The 17334-nt window shown below is 44.5% G+C and overlaps 1 protein-coding gene across 1 annotated transcript in view; it reads left to right on the top strand.

The window, feature by feature from the left end:
• BLK (BLK proto-oncogene, Src family tyrosine kinase) overlaps nt 1-17334 on the top strand; it is a 49846-nt gene that overhangs the window by 5810 nt on the left and 26702 nt on the right. The window contains exons 2-3 of the mRNA XM_009562566.2: nt 11915-12017; nt 14054-14102. Coding sequence (XP_009560861.2) covers nt 11916-12017; nt 14054-14102 — 151 coding nt within the window. The 5' untranslated portion in view covers nt 11915. The remainder of the gene's footprint in view (nt 1-11914; nt 12018-14053; nt 14103-17334) is intronic.

A 17334-nucleotide genomic window follows, 5' to 3' on the forward strand; every position in this document is an offset into this window, starting at 1 on the left:
CCTCATTTCTATGTTCTTCAGGGCACCACTGGGAAGTTTGAAAGTTCCTTTAATCCTGCAAGTCAAGCTTATCTTCTAATTCTGAATCAGGGATTAAAGATTGGTGTGTGTTCAGCTGGGTTTTTTTTTTGCTTACTAACATCAAACTGAGAATAATATTGAGGCAGGGGCTTGACCGCTGCACGTGGCCATGATTAGGCATCATGTGAGCAGTGTAGAGGAAGCCTGGTAGGGAAGACTGGTTTAGAGAGAAAAGAAGAATCAGCACCCTCATATCCAGCATAGGCAGGCTTTGAGAGGCAAGGACCACATGCTCCTCTAGCAAGGTCTTGTAAGGGCTGATTCTGCCTCGGGGATCCTCCTTCTCCAGTGGCTATTTTCTGCAAGCCGTTGTAACGATTCCAGACAGTGGAAATTCACACTTCCATGAGGTCACCAGAATGATATCTGATTTAAGATATTCACATTTCTTTTCATGAGTTCTCTTATTTATGTATTAGAAGAAGAAAAAAATGTCACTTTCTCCTCCCAAAAAATGTTTTTTCTAACTGGAGCCAGACAAAATTTGTTTGTGATTCTTACCAGCAGAATATCCATTGGTTACCATTAGCCAAAACCACTGCTGCATTTTCATCCCATTCCTTCGAGATAGCCCTGCAACGCCCACAAGATTCAGCAATTAATAACAATAGTGAAACAAGAGGGAGCCTATCGCCACCCTGTGCTCGGAGTGGGCTGGTATCTAGGGTTATACAAGGCAACTCTGTCCGAATGTTGTCCAAAACATGGGACATGTTGAAAATGGGGTGTGTTGAAAAGCAAAGACTCAACAGGCAGGCAGTGCAACCTGAGCAATCAGGCTAGATCTTCCCAAACACAGTACGGGAACTAGCACAGAATGGGGACTGTGAGGGGTTTAGATGCAGCCTTACTATTCCCTATTTTATGAGCCAAGATGCTGCCTCAGAGAGCTCAGAAGGTCTAAGTGCTCAAAACGGAGGATGATGTGCTGGTTATAGTGCATCCATATCTTCCACGAGGAACAGTACGTTGTATTAAATAAGCTTTTAATCTGCAAGAGGAAAGGAAACAGGGAGGTTCAGATGGCAAACTAGGCTGCTCGTTCTTGACAGGGAAGAGAAAAACATGGCTGGACCATGAAAACAACATCTGGAGGGAATGAGCAGCCCAGCGTTCACGGCAACAGTATAGGAAAGAAGCTTGGAATAGTAAAGGTGCCTTCATCCCTCTTGGAGGCTTCAGATCAAAGTTGGAATCACCTCTGCAGCAGACACCTTAACAAGAATACTTTTGGTTCAGTTTGTACTGGATAAAATGCAGTGGGAGTGTGTGCTGCTGGAGAAGGAGGCTGTGCACTGGGCTACTGGTATAGGACTGTGGCTATGGGATCATCCTAATGGGCCAGGGGATATCTGGAGGGAGGATGCCACATTTTCTGGTCCCTTTTTATGTCCCATGGAGTGGTAGGTCCTAGAGGTCTTTTATATCATCAAGCCTAAGAGACCAGGAGATAAATGCCCTGGACCTCTGGTCTCCACGCACAGCTTGTAAGGGTAAGAGGTAGCAGAGACAAACCAGCCTCAGGATTGCACGTTTGTGTAGAGGTCTGCAAAGATACAGAAGAACATCTGGGAACTGATGTATGAAAACAGGGTGGAAACCATTGCCAAATAGAACCTATTCAGCTCCACGAGATTACAGTCTGTGCTTTCAGGTCAGGGAAGCGGGGGCAGATGGAGGCAATCTGGAGTGACCCAGGATCCACATGAGAGACTTTCTCTCCTTTTAGTGCCCTTTTTCACATGCTTTCTCAGTGCCCCCCTTTCATCTGCTTTCAAAGAGCAAACCTGGGCTGTTGTTTCATGATTACTGAGTAAGCAAATTGCAGAAGGGCACTCACTACCTGGGCTTCTTGACTCTGGGTCTCATCTCATAGCCATGTGATGATCAGCCTGGAGGAAACAAAAGAGGTGCAGGGGTGAAGGCATGTGCCCCAGGTGACATGCAGAGGCACAGCCAGGATATCTTAGATACCAAAAAACCTCCCTGTGATACAATAGGCAGACCACACCATATCTAATCATTTTTATTTTTAGTTCTTACTTCTGAGCTGCTTGAACCATGGCCATATCTGTCTTTTGTAGCAGCCTGGCTGCAGCTGGTGGGTTTCCCCACTGTCAGCATCACGAACGTGTCTCAAATCAGAAGCAGGTTTCTGTCTGGAGCTGCCACGCTATCGCCCTGTTTCCCAGGATGACTTGGCAGTCACTAGCTTATTTCTAAACCTTTTCTGCACTTCGTGGTTGCTCCTCCTTCCTACCTCAGTGCTGGCTGACAAGCAGCTTTCTGAAAAAGTAACTTCCCTTTTCATAGCAATAGGAAGTGAAGCTTGCTTAGCAAAGAGCAGTCAGGTACCTCAGACGCACTCTCTGCCAAAAGATGAGGCCCTACCCTAAAGCTCAAAATGCTCCATCTAACCCTGAAACTGTCCTCTCCTTCTCCCCCCACCCCCAACCTGGTGTCTCCACCTGTCCACTGTTTACCCTGCCCTTAGCTGGAGGAGAATTGCACCAGCAAAATGCAAACTGGCGAGGGAGAAATTTGATGAATCCGCGAGGGCTTCCTCATTTCTGTATCTCTTTGGTATGCAAATGGCAGGCCTGACTCTGCAGCACACTGGTTGAGGGCTGATGGGATGGGTGTCTGTCCTGGTTGTCTTCAGAATCACCCACGTACAGTGACAAGGGTAAGAGGCATTGCTTGAAATCCAAGCACTTGCAGACCCTGCTTATGACCTGGACAGCCTTGCAGCCCTCCACAGGATTTTCTTCCTTTGTCAGAAGCACAGAGCAGTCGCAGAGCCAAGGCTGATTTCCATGCCACCCGTCTGGTGGGGCTTACCAGGGAGGGCATTTCACAGCCTGACAAGCAGTGCGGGGTCATCAGGCACATATGTCCTTGAGCAGCTGCTCCCATCTCACAGAGCATGATGTCCTCATCCAGCCTCGTCTTGTCCTTGGGTGTTACAGCTAATAAAGGTCCTGTCTTGACCTCAGCTTAGATCTGCTCTGTGAAACCTTTCCCCCTGTAAATAACCTCACCAGTGTGTGGCTGACCTTTAGGTTGTGCATCACACTCAGATGTCAGCTTGTGTTTGTCCTTCTCAGTGAGAACAGCTAAAATGCAAACTATGTGAGATGATTCCAGCCTCGAGGTCACTAAGACCACAAGTCCCTTCTCTCCTGCTGACCAGAATGACACAAAAATGATGTCATTCAATTACCCACAGAGATTTACACAGTGGTTTTTTTGAGGCCTCATGTTTGCAACAACTTAAGCAAATACATTGAAAACACCCTGGAGAAACCAGCTTTTTATGCACCCTACAGGAAACCCCAGGATTCTGTAGAAACAAATCCTTCTTCTTATACAATGTTTATCATCTCCTAAGACAGAGGCATTTCAGTCTCTCTACTGAACATGTTGTGGCAGAATGAGAAAGTCACTTCCTCAGAGTCACTCGCAGGTCCCTGCCCAGGTCTCCCCCTGTTAGACGATTCTGCTACAATTGAGTGGGTTCGTAGAGGGTTGGGGCTCACTGGAACAAGATACATTTCATCTGAAAAAAGTCTTTTTCTAATCACAGAAAGGAAAGATCATTGCAAAGCCAGTTTGTTCAGCTGTTTCCTAAAATTTAGTGGTTTGTATAGTGGAAACACAACCATTCACAGCCAGTGTAGCTGTTTTTAATGACAGCTGTTAACACTCTGTGGGTTTTGCTGGGTTTTGTGTCTGGATTCTCTTTGGGTTTCTTGCCTTCCCCACTGCTATTTTCATTGGCCAGGTTGTCTGGGAAGTGCAGCTCCCACCCCCTCTCAGATGAACATTTTTATATTTAAAATAGAGCAAGGAATCCTTGGGGGAAAGAAAAGAATCGGTTCTGACACAAAGGCCTGATTAAAAAAAGAAAGTCCATTAAAAGCATTTGCAAAATCAGGCTGCTCCTGCAATCTGGGAGTGAAATGTTCAAAGCTGTCGGTCCCATGGATGGTGTGGATGTGGTGGGAGCCAGAGGTCTCTAACAGAGAAATTCTGCAAGGGTCCTCGGCCCCATGGAGCATCTGTCATGGGTCAGACCAGTGGTTCGTCCTTCTTCGGATCGTGTTTCCAGGAGCAGCCACATAGGAAGCAGGCAAGTAGGGAACATTCCACCCTGTCCACATTCCCCTGAGGGTGGGGAGAAACCTAGCAGGTTTTTCTCTGTCTTCTTGTTCTCCCATCCCTCCTTCATGTGATGCCCTCCTCACCCCCTCACCTTGTTTCCCTTCCCCTAGATCTGTGGGGTAGAAACATCATAGGGCATTGCACAGCAGCCAATAAGATTCAGCTGCACAGGGTGGTTTGCAGGGGTGCTCTTCCCTTGGTTTACCCTTTGGAAAAGGAGAGGAGGACAAGTAAATGCCAGGCATGCACACCCTGCTACTCCCATTCTCCCCTGTTCCCCCCTGGGCTTGGTGGAGAAGAGAGGGTGTATGTGTGGGGAAGGCTGGCTGGAGCTGAACACAGCTATGGGGATGAGTAGGGGAGGGGCTCTAAATCCAGTAGCTATTTCTGGCATGGCTTTCCAAGTGGCTGGAGGTATTCAGGTGGGAAACTGGAAATGTACATCTTTCCCTACAGACCTTTGCCTCATTTGAGCATGGTAGAAGGGAGCATCTTTCCCGCTAAGACCTGATCCAAGAAGAGAGCCTCTGACAGCATCGAGTGCCTGAGCACCAGCCTGCTGCCAGCTTCATTGCTCTTCTTGGAACATGGTTAGCAGGTCCCAATAAATGCTTGAACAGCATTCCCCTTGCTAGGAAAAGACAGCCTCTTGGATTCAGGGCCTTCGGGAATGGCTTTTCCCATGACAGAAAAATGGGTGACCTCACATAGAGATGTGGAGGGACACCTTATCCATTTCCTCATGTCCCCAGGGCTATGAGAGTCAGGACTTCCACACATCCCTGCAGATACTGTGGTGTGCCCAGAAAGCACTGTAAAACAGAACATCATGGGTTTTGGCCAAGTAAGCATGGAAGGTGCCCACTTCAATGGGTCTTAGACTTCAGTTAGGGGTGGCCTCTGGAGAGGATTTCTGGCTGCTGTGCTCCAACTTGCATCCAGAAGCCTGGCCCTCATCCACATTGGGTAGCAGATAAATTTAAGTTGAAATTTGGGTTAGAATTCTAGCCAGTGTAGAAATTGATTTCAAGCAATGCAGTTTCATGATAAAACCTCTCACACCTGAAGAACCTCAGCGGTGCTGCAGGTACCCAAAGATGTGCCTGCTTCTCCTGGCCCCATCCTCCTCGTTCCTCCCACTAGTGCATCCTACCTTCCTAGCCATCTCTAGCAAATGTCCCACCCTGCTCACGAGGAAAACATGTTTTAGGGACTCAGGATAAGCAGCCTGCCCTCCTGCTCTTCCCCTGCCCCCAGGACCTCAAACCCTGGCTTTGCTTCATGGTTCATAGCTTCTTGCGACTCAGCCGAGCATCTGCCATGTTCCAGCAGGGTGCAACGCTCAGTTACAGCCATTTTTCCTCTAAACAGATGTTTTGGTTAATGAATGACCACTCTGGCAACAGGTGGCTGTTTTCTACTTCTGGAAAGAGCGAGAAGCTTTTATTACTTATTTTTTTTTCCCCTCTGTCAAAAAACATTTTGCTTCTCTTTAAACAGAGTCATTCTGTGTGCTCCCTCCCTCCAGCTTTGCATGCAGCTTTCTTCCATGGGGTGTCGAGGTCTTCAGAAAGGCCAGGAACAGCCGGGTTTTTTGCTGGGTTCATTGGCTTGGGCCAGGTTCACCTGCAGAGCATGGCCTAATGAAGGACGTAGGTCCAGAGCAGACTTAAGTTGCAAAGGAAATGGCACACTTGCTAGGATTTTGACTGCAGCAAGTAAGAGATCCCAAAATAAGCTGGTGATTTCTGATCCCATTTCTTCAATGCATACCCTGCAGTCACTGAGGGGTAAATCACAGGAGCATGGAGGTTCTGGATTTTTCCTCTGGCTTCTCAGGGCTGGCAAGGGATGGGCACTGCCAAGAACACTTTGGCCACACTGGCTGTGCTCAAGACTGGGACCTGCAGTAGCACAGCACCAATGTTAGCACCTCACCAACATTAGCTGGAGATCCCGACTGCTCCCGGGGGCTTTATACAAGCAGAAATGCAAGCTGGTAACTTAATCCAACAAGGACCAGGACTGGATGGCATCTGAACATTGCCCGTAGGATATTCCCAGTTCTCCAGTAAGGCTGCAACATGTGATCCAGGCATCTACTTCACTCCGCATTAAAGCCCATGATGTTTGCTGCTCCAGGATCTCCAGCTCTTTGTGGAGACTTTCTGCACTGCTGTAATTCCTCCTCACACAGACTGGTCCTGCTGAGCAGCAGCTTTCAGCTATGAAAGTCTTCTTGATGTTAGGTGGAGACCCAACACTGTGTATCATTGCAGGAGGTCTCACTGCCCTCCCACTTGCAGGAAGGAGTCTTCACGAAGACTTTGGTCACAGTGGCCATACTCTTCTACCTCTGAGACAGACCTTCTGCATGGTCAGTGCTGTTTATAGCACATCACACTTATTCGTAGCTGTCTTCTAACCACCTCCTAGCAGCACAGCCTCTAAGCATTTAAAAATACATAAATTAAAAAAAAAAAAAAGATAAAAAAGAACTTGACTGAAACCCAGAAAAAAGTAGAAAACAGGCACAGTAGAAAATGCTTTTGTAGCAAATCTCCATTCCTGTTTAGGTAGCTGATCTCATCAAGATCTTCAGTAATTTCTCTCAAGTAACAAGTGATAGGATGAGAGGAAATGGCCTCAAGTTGTGCCAGGGGAGGTTTAGATTGGATATTAGGAAAAATTTCTTTACGGGAAGTGGTGAAGTTTTGGAACGGGCTGCCCAGGGCAGTGGTGTTCAAAAAACATGAAAAACATGTGGCTGTGTCGCTTTGGGATGTGGTTTAGTAGGCACAGTGATGTTGGGCTGACAGTTGGACTTGATGATGTTAAAGGTCTTTTCCAGCCTTTATGATTCTATGATTCTGATTCTCTGGTTTTGTGTCTTGCAAAACAATCCAAAGGTGCCAGGTCAGAAAATGTACTGTAGAGCTATTTTATTGATGAAAAAGAATTTAATGCATCTGGGATGTGCCTAGAATTGGGGGAATTCTTTGTCTAGTGGACTTTTTTATTCCTCACTGATGTAAAATGCAAATCTGAAATACTTAATTTATTGTACTCAATGTGAGTTGATTTCAGCTGTTCTTTCTAGAAGAGGAGGACATGCCTAGAGAAATTCATTATCGAAAAGCCTTCATAACTGGTTATGTCTGCGTTTTCAGAGTAATTTGGGGTTGATTTTCTTTAAGGCTATTCCCTTTTAAAATGTGTTTTCTTAAAAAATACATTCTGAAATTTTAAAATGAAGTGAAATATCTAATCTTAGTGAACTATGAACACACTTTTTGGGGCCCACCTTGTAATGTGAGTGGAAAGGGAGCTCGTTTTGTGATTTTACTGGGTTTGTGGGTTTTTTTTTGGATCTGCCCTCACGGTGAAATACTATTGGCTTGCTTGGGTCTTAACCTGTTTTCCATGGCACTGTTTTATGGGGGCGAGGCAAATAATGAAATGACACTTCTGCTTTTCTGCTAGATCCTGTCTTGTTTCTCCCCTATGCCAGCCCAAGGCTTTTTGGCTGTGCCATCCACACCTCTGTTGCAGAAGACATTGCTGTGTTCATGTCAGAAACAACTTTTGAGCTCTTTTCTTTGGGTAACGGAAACCAGCCAACCGCAGTAGAGGTGGTGTGCCCATGGTGCAGGACACCCTAAACCCGAGATGGGCAATAAGCCTAAGCTTGCTGCGCTCGGCTTAGCCCACATACCTCCATCTTACTTTCAGATCTGCTGCAACAAAAGAAGTGCATCCATTTGGTCAAATTTGTTTGCTTTAGCCCACCCTAGGCACTCATAAGAAGACAAACACAGGTGCAAGGCAGGCCTTCAAACCCTGTGGTCAGCAATGTCTAGTATCCACCTCTACAGGACCTGGGACCCCCTGGAGTTCCAGATTCAGCTTGATGGATTACTCCTGTAGGGTGTATTCACCAGCCTTCTTTGAAGATGGGAGAGTGATAGCACATTTAGTCACATCCTCTCCTCTCTGTCACCAAGATGTTGTCCAAATGCCACCAGAAGTGCTGCTGGAGCAGGACCCTGTGGTGGGAACTTCAGAAGAACTCCCCTTAACCTATTGCTGTGACAACATCTGTACTTGCATCCAGGTTTCATTGGCCCAAATGTCTCCTTAACTGCCACTCTGAAGGTTACTAAAATTACCTTCTGTCATCCTGCTGCACGGGGCACACAGCACGTTTTAGAGGTCCTATATAAGCATGCAGCATCTCTAAGACCTGCACATCTGTCCCACACACATTCAGAGCTGGATGCTACGCAGAGCTCACTGTCCTGGTGCCTGTTCATCTCTTCAGCAAAGGTTTGCTTGAAGATTTCTACATCAAATATTTTCACTCAAATCTTATCAGTAGTTAAGATAGACTACTTTTTTGCTAAAACACTTCAAGCACACAGAAAATAATTTGCTCTGCCTTACATTTCTTTTTGTTCCATTTTGATTTCTAGTTGCTTTAAAAAGAACTTGTTTTAGAAAACTTCTTTTTTTTCCGACGTGAATAAAGTTGAGGAAACAATTTTCCACACCCTCAATCACCAAAAATAAGCAAACATTTTTAGATGTGAAAACCTGTAAATTCACAAAAGGAAATTCTCATGCTTTTCTGAGTTACTAATTTCTCCAACAGTTCTTTCCCACTGGGGAAAAAAAAAATAAATGCCAGGAGAGCTGCTATTAGGTTGGGGTTTTTTTGTGAAGCTAATTTAAAAAAAAAAAACAACAAAAACCCAACCATTAATCAGAAGCAGAAACACTGTGGAACGAGGTACATTCATTTTGGCCACCATTCTTTAATTAAAAAAATTACTTTAAAAAAAATGAAATCTCCACAAACTTTGGGCTGGGAGCTCACCAGCAGCTCTCCACATCTGGCAACATTTGTCTGCAGCTCTATTTTGGGATTTTGTATAGCACCTGATGGCATGAAGGATGGTCACATTGGCTCCCAAAGGCTGCAGAGGTAACCGGGAGAGCACAAAGAGTGGATGTAGTAAGGACTGTGAACACCTAGAGCTCTGCTAATGTGGTAGTGCATGGGTGGGACTGAGTGACCGTTGTGGGAGAATTTTAGCTGGTTCCATTTCCCAGCCACGCTGAGACATGCCATTCACTTCTCTGTGTTGCTTTTCACTGATGTGTCTTTGACATGCGTGTGGGGAGAAAGCTCGGTTTCTACAAACATGCAGAGAGGTGTTTCCGTCTCAGCATGGTGCAGAAAGCATTGCAACGTTCCCATGGCCACAGGAATACCATGAGTTGATGGACAGGTCAGATCATGGTCCCCACTCCTCTCAAATTCTGTCAGAGAAGTTGGGATGGCCACAAGCCCCTGATGGGACTTGCAGAGACTGACCTTTCTCCATGCCCTATCTCACTCTACCCAACCAGTGCCTTTACTGAGAGTAAGTCTAAACCCCAAAATATGTATCCATCACCCTGCAGATGGTCTTCAATCCTCTAGTAGAATCACAGATTCATTAAGGTTGGGAAACACCTCCAAGATCAAGTCCAACCATCAGCCCAATACCACTACTAAAACATGTCCCAGAGTGCCAAGTCTACCTGTTTTTTCAACAGGTAAAACCTCTCCAGGGTTGGAGACTCCACCATTTCCCTGGGCAGGCTGTTGCTATGCTTTGCCACTCTTTCAGTAGAGAAATTGCCTAAAAATCCAACCTAAACCTCCTCTGGTGGAACTTGAGGCTGTTAAAGGTCAGTAAGGTCATCTTGTGGCATGACTGGCAGCTGAAGCATATTGCTGACTCATGCTATATCTCACATTCCCTAAACTCGCCTGAAAAGACAATAATTGACATGTCTGTATCTCTCATTTGGGAGTGGAGTATATCAAAGACCCCAAGATACTGCAGTGAGATAGTGACAAGGAGCAGAGACAGATGTCCAATACAAAGGTAGACTTTGAGCCTTTCATGGTTGGTAATAAGTGGTGTCAAAAACTAGTCTATCATCTAGTCTTGACTTAAAATGATGCCTTGCAGTCCCCTGGGTGAAAAGGGAACTCCAACTACTCTCGCTTACTATCCTGGCAAATAACACCATTCAGAATCCAAAATCGTGGCACAAAGTTATCTTCCACCAATTTGCAAGTGGAAGAGTGGAAAAAGCTCACTTAACAAATCATTTGCCTTTACATGACAACCAGATCTTCTAAGCAAAGCAAACCTTGGTTTCAGCTTGGAAGGGAGGCTTCCAAATAAAAATGAACTTCCTGCAGGAAATGCTGTGGCTGATTCAGTGGGCAAAACTAGCTATAGGATGAGGAGGAATGGCTTTAAATTGGATGGGGAAGATTTAGATGGGACATTAAGAAGAAATTCTTTAGGATGAAGGTGGTGAGACGCTGGAAGATGTTGCCCAGGGAAGTTGTAGATGTCCCATCTCTGAAAGTGTTCAAGGCAGGTTTGGATGGGTCCTTGAGCAACCTGGTCTAGTGGAACGTGTTGGAACTGGATGATATTTAAAGACTCTTCCAACCCACACCATTCTATGACTCTATGATTCTATGATTCTATGATTCTATAATTCTATCATTCTATGAAAAATGTGTATTGGGCTGTCCTGAAATGTTTCACTGATTACTTCCATTTTGCTCACTTTATCAATAAAAATGAGGTAAAAAGGAATATATTGGTTTTGAAATATTGGTTTTGCTCTGTTAGAAACCTCCTTTCAGTGTTCCAGGTTTTGAAATATTAGATGCATGCTAGGGGGAAAAAGAAAAAGAAAAAAGTTGCTTTTACTAGAATATTTTTCCCATAAGTCTGGTTTGCTGGAAGCTTTTTTCAACAGATCTGAGTCTAACTATCATGACGCGGTGCCAGACTGGTGTTTGGGGGAACTCACTAACCACATTGGTTCCTGGACCTCCCATCCCCAATCCTTCATGTTCATTGCAGACCTTGAGGTGTTTTGGCAAGAATAGCAGCCAAAGTGTCTTTGCTCAGCTGTAGGTATTCAGGGTTTGAGTGGTTTGAGGTTTTATGGACATGTATCCTTCACCTTTCAATGCCTTTGGTTCAAAGCATGGTCTAGGGCAGGCTTTGAGCTGGATGGTGTAGATAACTGAGGCGCTTGTGGCAATAGCACTTCAGTAATATCGGCTTCAAGTATTCCTTTCAGGGTCTGGGGACTATGTGACACTCTTCAAGCCCTGCTACACCTGAACAGCTCAGAAGGGTGATATTCCCTAGGATCTCCAGCATCCTCTCTTCGACCTTCCAGCACTGCATGCATGCAGCATCACAGAATGCTGGAGCAAGTCTGCTCAGTGCCACATGGGGATCTCTGTGTTGTACCAAGGACATATCCAAAACAGATTTGTGTCCACTTATTTTTCTGGTGACTTACAGTGCCTGTCTGAGCCACATCTGCCAAGTATGAAACAGCAGGGTTGTGTGGGAACAGAAATTATGGGGTTCGCAAGGTCCAAGGTAGTAGGAGGGCTGTAGATTGATTTTAGATGATGTAGATGATTTTAGACTCTTCTCTTTACTGTCCCACTTCTCCAATTTCTCATCTTCTCCAACTTGTTCTTCATGAATGAGAAGACTGTTTTGTTCCTCAGCATCTGCTCCTTTTCCAAAGAGCAGTCTCACTAACAAGTAATTTCTGGTCTTCCTTCCAGGATGGGGTTGCTTGGAAGCAAACATCCACTGACATCCAGTGAGAAACACACTTCTGGGAGCAACCCAAAAACCAAGAGTAAGCCTCCCCCCGCCCCACCCAAGGTAAGGCTGCAGTTTTGTGTCCTTTTGGGATCCTCCACAGCTCAGTTAGTGTCCAGAGTTACGGAGTGGCAAATATTGTCCGAAGGGCAGAAAACAAATATTTATGCCTAGCATTCCACCATGAGTTTCTTAGCATGGGGAGAACTGTTCAATGAAGCATTACTTGTTCTAGGGTTTTTCTCTGTCAAAAAGAGTGATATTTTCTACTTGAGGATACATTATGGCTGTGAACTGTCTGCATGGGCTAGGGATGGTAGGGCGCTGAAAGGCTGCGTTGTGTTGAGACTGGTACGATTATCTGTGTGGGCTGAACTGGAGAGCAGGATAGGCATGACAGGGAAAAGGTTTAGAGGCTGTTGCTCTGTGTGGTGTGCATTGCTTAAACACAAGTCATTTTGAGCTGATTGCCATATCTTTTAGACAGGGCTGCTGCCTTCAGCACTTTGCAACCCAGGCTGGCGTTGCTGACTTGCAAACAGCACAAAGATCAGTCAGATTCAAAGCTGCAAACCGCAATGGAAACTGTGCCACCAGGGAGAACAACAGGTTCACTGAAGAGGTTCTACAGATAATATATGTTGAGGTGGGCTGAGAAACAGGAGTGCAGATCATGTGCTGCTCCATTTAAATTCCTGTGGCTCCTGCATGCACAGACACAGATGAGTAAAACACTAAGAAAGGATTCAGGGGACCTCAAATGACAACTCCTTTAAACTTGGGAAGTCACTTTATCAGTCTGTTCCTGTACAGAAGACAGGACACTGTTTTTTTTTCTTATCAGTGCCGTACCCATCATCTAGCACAAGAGAAACTCTAGATGCAACTGTTGTGTGAAAATTAACTCATGTCTTGTGCTCTGAGAAGGGAAGGGAATTGCCTATCATTATTTTTGATGACAGGTGGAGATGATTTTCACTCCTTTACTTTCATTTCTGAGTTGTCCCATGGTTATGAAGTCCAGTTTCAATGACAACAGATGTCAGAGTGACCAGTAAGATATTATTTTCTGAAAATTCTTCTCTCCAGCTCACTGGAGAGGAGCTGCAATGAGTATAAATACAGTACCATCAATCACCTTCTGACACTCTTTTGTATTTTTGCCACAGGCACTAAGCTTTAACATGTCGGGGGAAATTCATATTTCTTTCAGTTAAATTAGTAAGAGCAGTGTATGAGCTGCTCTCTCACCCCACACTGCTGCTCAGCAGGAAGCAGTGAAGGGATGGTGTGGACAGAAAGCACTAGATATTTTCAGTTCAATGTCTGTTGCTCAGTCCTTCTGCACATGTATAAAAATACCTGGCAGTCATCAAACACCCACTTTAGTCTCTGGGTACTGTATCTTGGACTGGTCACAGGAGTGGCATTTGAAGTTGGGTAGAGTCCAGCAGAGCCCACCTGGCTGTTTTATAGTATTAAGCTCCTAGCCCACAATACAGTGTTGTTGCATCCCAGCTATGAATTCGGAGTGACCTGTGGTCAATCTGTCACTCTCAGGGTCTGGCCAAATCAAACTAGGGACCGTGTCAACAGTTTAAATGTGTGCCTGGGTGAGTTGCAGTACCTCGCTGCTATTTAATTTACTGGTATAGTTGCTGCCTCCATTTCTTTAACATCTCCCTGAGCCTTGAGACATTTATGGCAAAGATCATCCCAAGTTTTCCGCTTTAAGTAATATTGTATTTCTCATTTCTCAATGGGACCGTTTTTGTCTCATCCCTCACTGATCTGAAATCTGGCAACAGTACACAAATGTTAGATAGACCAGGGTTTCAATGAGTGGGTACCAGATTTATGTTTTTATTCTGAGGAGAACCAGAGATTATGCAAACTGACTGCCAAGACAGTTACGAACACATCAAGGCATAATGTGCTAAAGCCATCACGGCACATATGGAGACAGATGCAGGGGCTGTTGACTGACTACAGTGGGCTCCAGATCAGACTCCCACTTGTCTGTGAAGCTGAGAGCAGGTCTTCCTGCAAACACAGTGAAGTAATAAATGTTTTTTATTTTCTTTCTATTTCTACCTAAGGGCAGACAATTTATCAACATCCCTCATCTAAACCAAGCTTCTGTACAAGGTAAGATTCTTAGCTCAATTGCTGTTTTCTTCCCATGGGGTTTTGAAACGTGGTGGTCCCTCAGTAGCAGGTCTTGAGAACAAACCGCTATGTCACAGGCGTGCAATTTCTGTGTCTTTAGCACTGCCGGGTTGGGAGTTTATCAGTGTGTTTGGGAAGGTTCAGTTTACATCTAACTGTTTGTAGCTGCCAATTTCCCTTGCTCAATCAAAGAAATTAAGAGGGAAAAGCAATCTTTCTTCATTGGTTGAGCGAGGCAATATCTGAGACATCAAGTGTATAAGATTTCTTTGTCTGCTGCCCTGTCTGCAGAGTGACAGGCTGTGGATGCTTTAACCTGTTAGCTGAAAATTTCAGAGGAAATAGCAGGCATCAGAGAGCCCAGAGAGACTACAAAGAGAACAAGAGGAAAGAAAAGAGTATAAAATAAGGATGTGCAGAGCCCTTGCTTGGAGGCTCTTTGTTGGCTTCGCCCACCTCTGCCATTTTCTGCAGGTTACAGCCGGTGTTTTGTAGATTATTGCCTTTCAGCAGGAAGCCCTCTGCTACTTCTGCTCAGCTTCCAAGAGGAATTTGTATATTTTTCTGTCAAAGAAGCTGTGCAGATTAAGGACTGAGAGAGAGAGAGAGAGAGAGAGAGAGAGAGAGAACTAGAAGAGGGCAAGAAGTAAAGGAAACTTGAAGGAAAGCAGTTAGCAACACACAAAATTTCCTCACATGGGAGAAGTGAGGTGACAAAGAAATAGGTTAGGTGGAACAGCAGAATAGGATAGGTGGAACGGTCCTCGTGGAATTATGGATGATGAAGGAGTGTCTCTGCTCTGTGGCAGAGAAATCTTGTAATATCAAAATGTTCTTAAAAAACTGACTTTTGAAATAGAGGCAAATTTGTGGGAGATGTAGGATTGAACCACGTGAATTGGGGTGCGTTTCTGTGGAAGTACTATTTTTCCAGAAATCACGATTTCTTTTGCAAAATTGTTTTCACTCCACATTTCCAAGTGGCCGTGCTCTCCTACCTTCACAACTGAGCAGACATCGCCCATTTATCACAGGGTTTTTATCAACCTTCGCACTCTGGTGAGAAGCGCAACAGAAGCTATCTTCAAGGAGGCGGCTTTTACTTCTGCTTTGTGCCAGAAGGCAGAAGTGGAAAGATGCTAAAAAATGCATTAAGTACCATATTAGCCATTTTCAGCTCTCACAAATGTTTTGGTTTCTTAGGTTCACTTCCAGTTTTGGAGGAATACTCACACTCACAGTCTGGGGAACTTCTTATTTTCTCCACAAGTGCTTGAGTTTTCAGAAGCAAGGGTCCGTCTGACTCTGTCTTCAGTGGCAAAATGAGCTGATAGAACTACACAAGATATTTGTGATACCTGAGATATTCTTATAGAATCATACAATGTTTTGGGTTGGAAGGCACCTTAAAGATCATCTGGCTCCAATGAAATTCCACTCTAGTTCCTCAAGAAAGCAATTAAAATGAATTGCTAGAGAAATGCAAAATCCAGGCAATTCAGTCATATTAAAAAAATCAAAGACCTGAACAGTATTCTGGGGAGCACTTCAAGTTCAATCAGGCAAAATTATTGACTATGGAAATGTGAAATACTATAAAATTAAAAACTTTTTTCTTTATTTATTCTTTTCATTTTTTGTTTACCTTCCTTACATTTTGAATTTTTTTTCCTGATCTCAGTGTTGTGCAACTTGTTTTGCAGTTTCAAGCTTTCACACCACTGTCTTAGAAATAATTTGTTTATTGTTGTTAACAGAAGCCTAATTCTTCCTGACATTATTTTGCTTAATTTAAGTAATACAAAGGAATGCAAGGAGTCTGTAACTCTGGATTCAAGTACATTGTCGGCAGCATCAACAATTCACTTTTAACTTGAAGTATTTTTTTGCACTTTGCCAGTCTCGTTAATTTTACTGTGATTCCCTAAGCACTTATAGAATCATAGAACGGTTTGGGTAGGAAGGGACCTTAAAGATTATCCTGTTCTAATCTGATCTGGTTGCTCAAAGTCTCATCCAACCTGGCCTTGAACACTTCCAGGGATGGGGCAGCTATGAGTTCTCTGGGCAACCTCTGCCAGTGCCTCACCACTCTTACAGGAGAACATATCTTCCTAATATCTAATCTAATTCTATGCTCTTTCAGCTTAAAACCATTTCCCCTTATCCTATCCCTGACAAAGACTCCCTTCACGGCTTTCCCATAGCCCCTTTCAGTACTGAAGACTGCTCTAAGGTCTCTCAGAGCCTTCTCTTCTCCTGGCTGAACAACCCCAACTCTCTCAGGCTCTCTTTGTGTGGGAGGTGCTCCAGCCCCTTATGGCCATCCTCTGGACTCGCTCTTGAAGATCCATGTCCTTCCTGTGCCGTTATGATGTATTTAAGGTCCATTCTGGATCTCCAAGAAGTCAAAACACCTTTAATACTGCACTTCTAAAGCCCCTAGCACAGCAAAGTCTTGGCCCGAGATGGTGGTTCCCAAGCACAACAGCTCCATCGCTACATCTGTTGCTATTCTCTTCCTTTGGATATGTAAAACAACAAATAGATAGAATAACTCCTGCACTTGCTCTGCTGGGTGCTCACAGCTGGATTTATGTACCACTAGTGGGGAGAGATGGCTGTTTTGGGTGTTTGTCCTCAGGCATTATAACAAACTTCCACTGCACAAAGAAAAAGTTTCTCTGCAAGACCAATTATTCTAGATAAGGAACTGCAATTTCTTGCGCCTCTGTGCTTGCTTTTTGCTACTATGATATGGATAGGACTGATTTTCAGGGAGTGGAAGCTGAGGTCTTTTGAGACATCTCAAGATCAGAATTAATGCTCTTAGTTGTTTTTGTTGTTATTCCCTGAGTATGGATTTGAGTTTGAAAGGAATGCTGTCAGAAACGTGGGTTTGATCTTAATTGGGAAAAGGAGGGATTGCTTCTACTCTAAAGGCTGACTTTTCAATGGGAAATAAAACTTCTCATCAAAAATGGGCATTGCCAATCAAGAGCAAGAGGGGGAAGGAAGGTGAGAGGGAATTGCTCAAAAAGTTCACATTTTCTAATAAAAAAGTTGTTCATTTGGGTCTGATACAATTTTATGAGGAAAACAGAAATTATCCATGAAAATATTCACTGTGTCAAAGCAAAAGGCAGAGAGGTATTTGATAGAAAGCACTCTTGCAGTTCAAGCCTGGATGCCCCAGGACACATCTCTCAAA

The sequence above is a fragment of the Cuculus canorus genome, chromosome 3 (assembly GCF_017976375.1).
Source record: "Cuculus canorus isolate bCucCan1 chromosome 3, bCucCan1.pri, whole genome shotgun sequence".
Taxonomy (NCBI): Eukaryota; Metazoa; Chordata; class Aves; order Cuculiformes; family Cuculidae; genus Cuculus; species Cuculus canorus.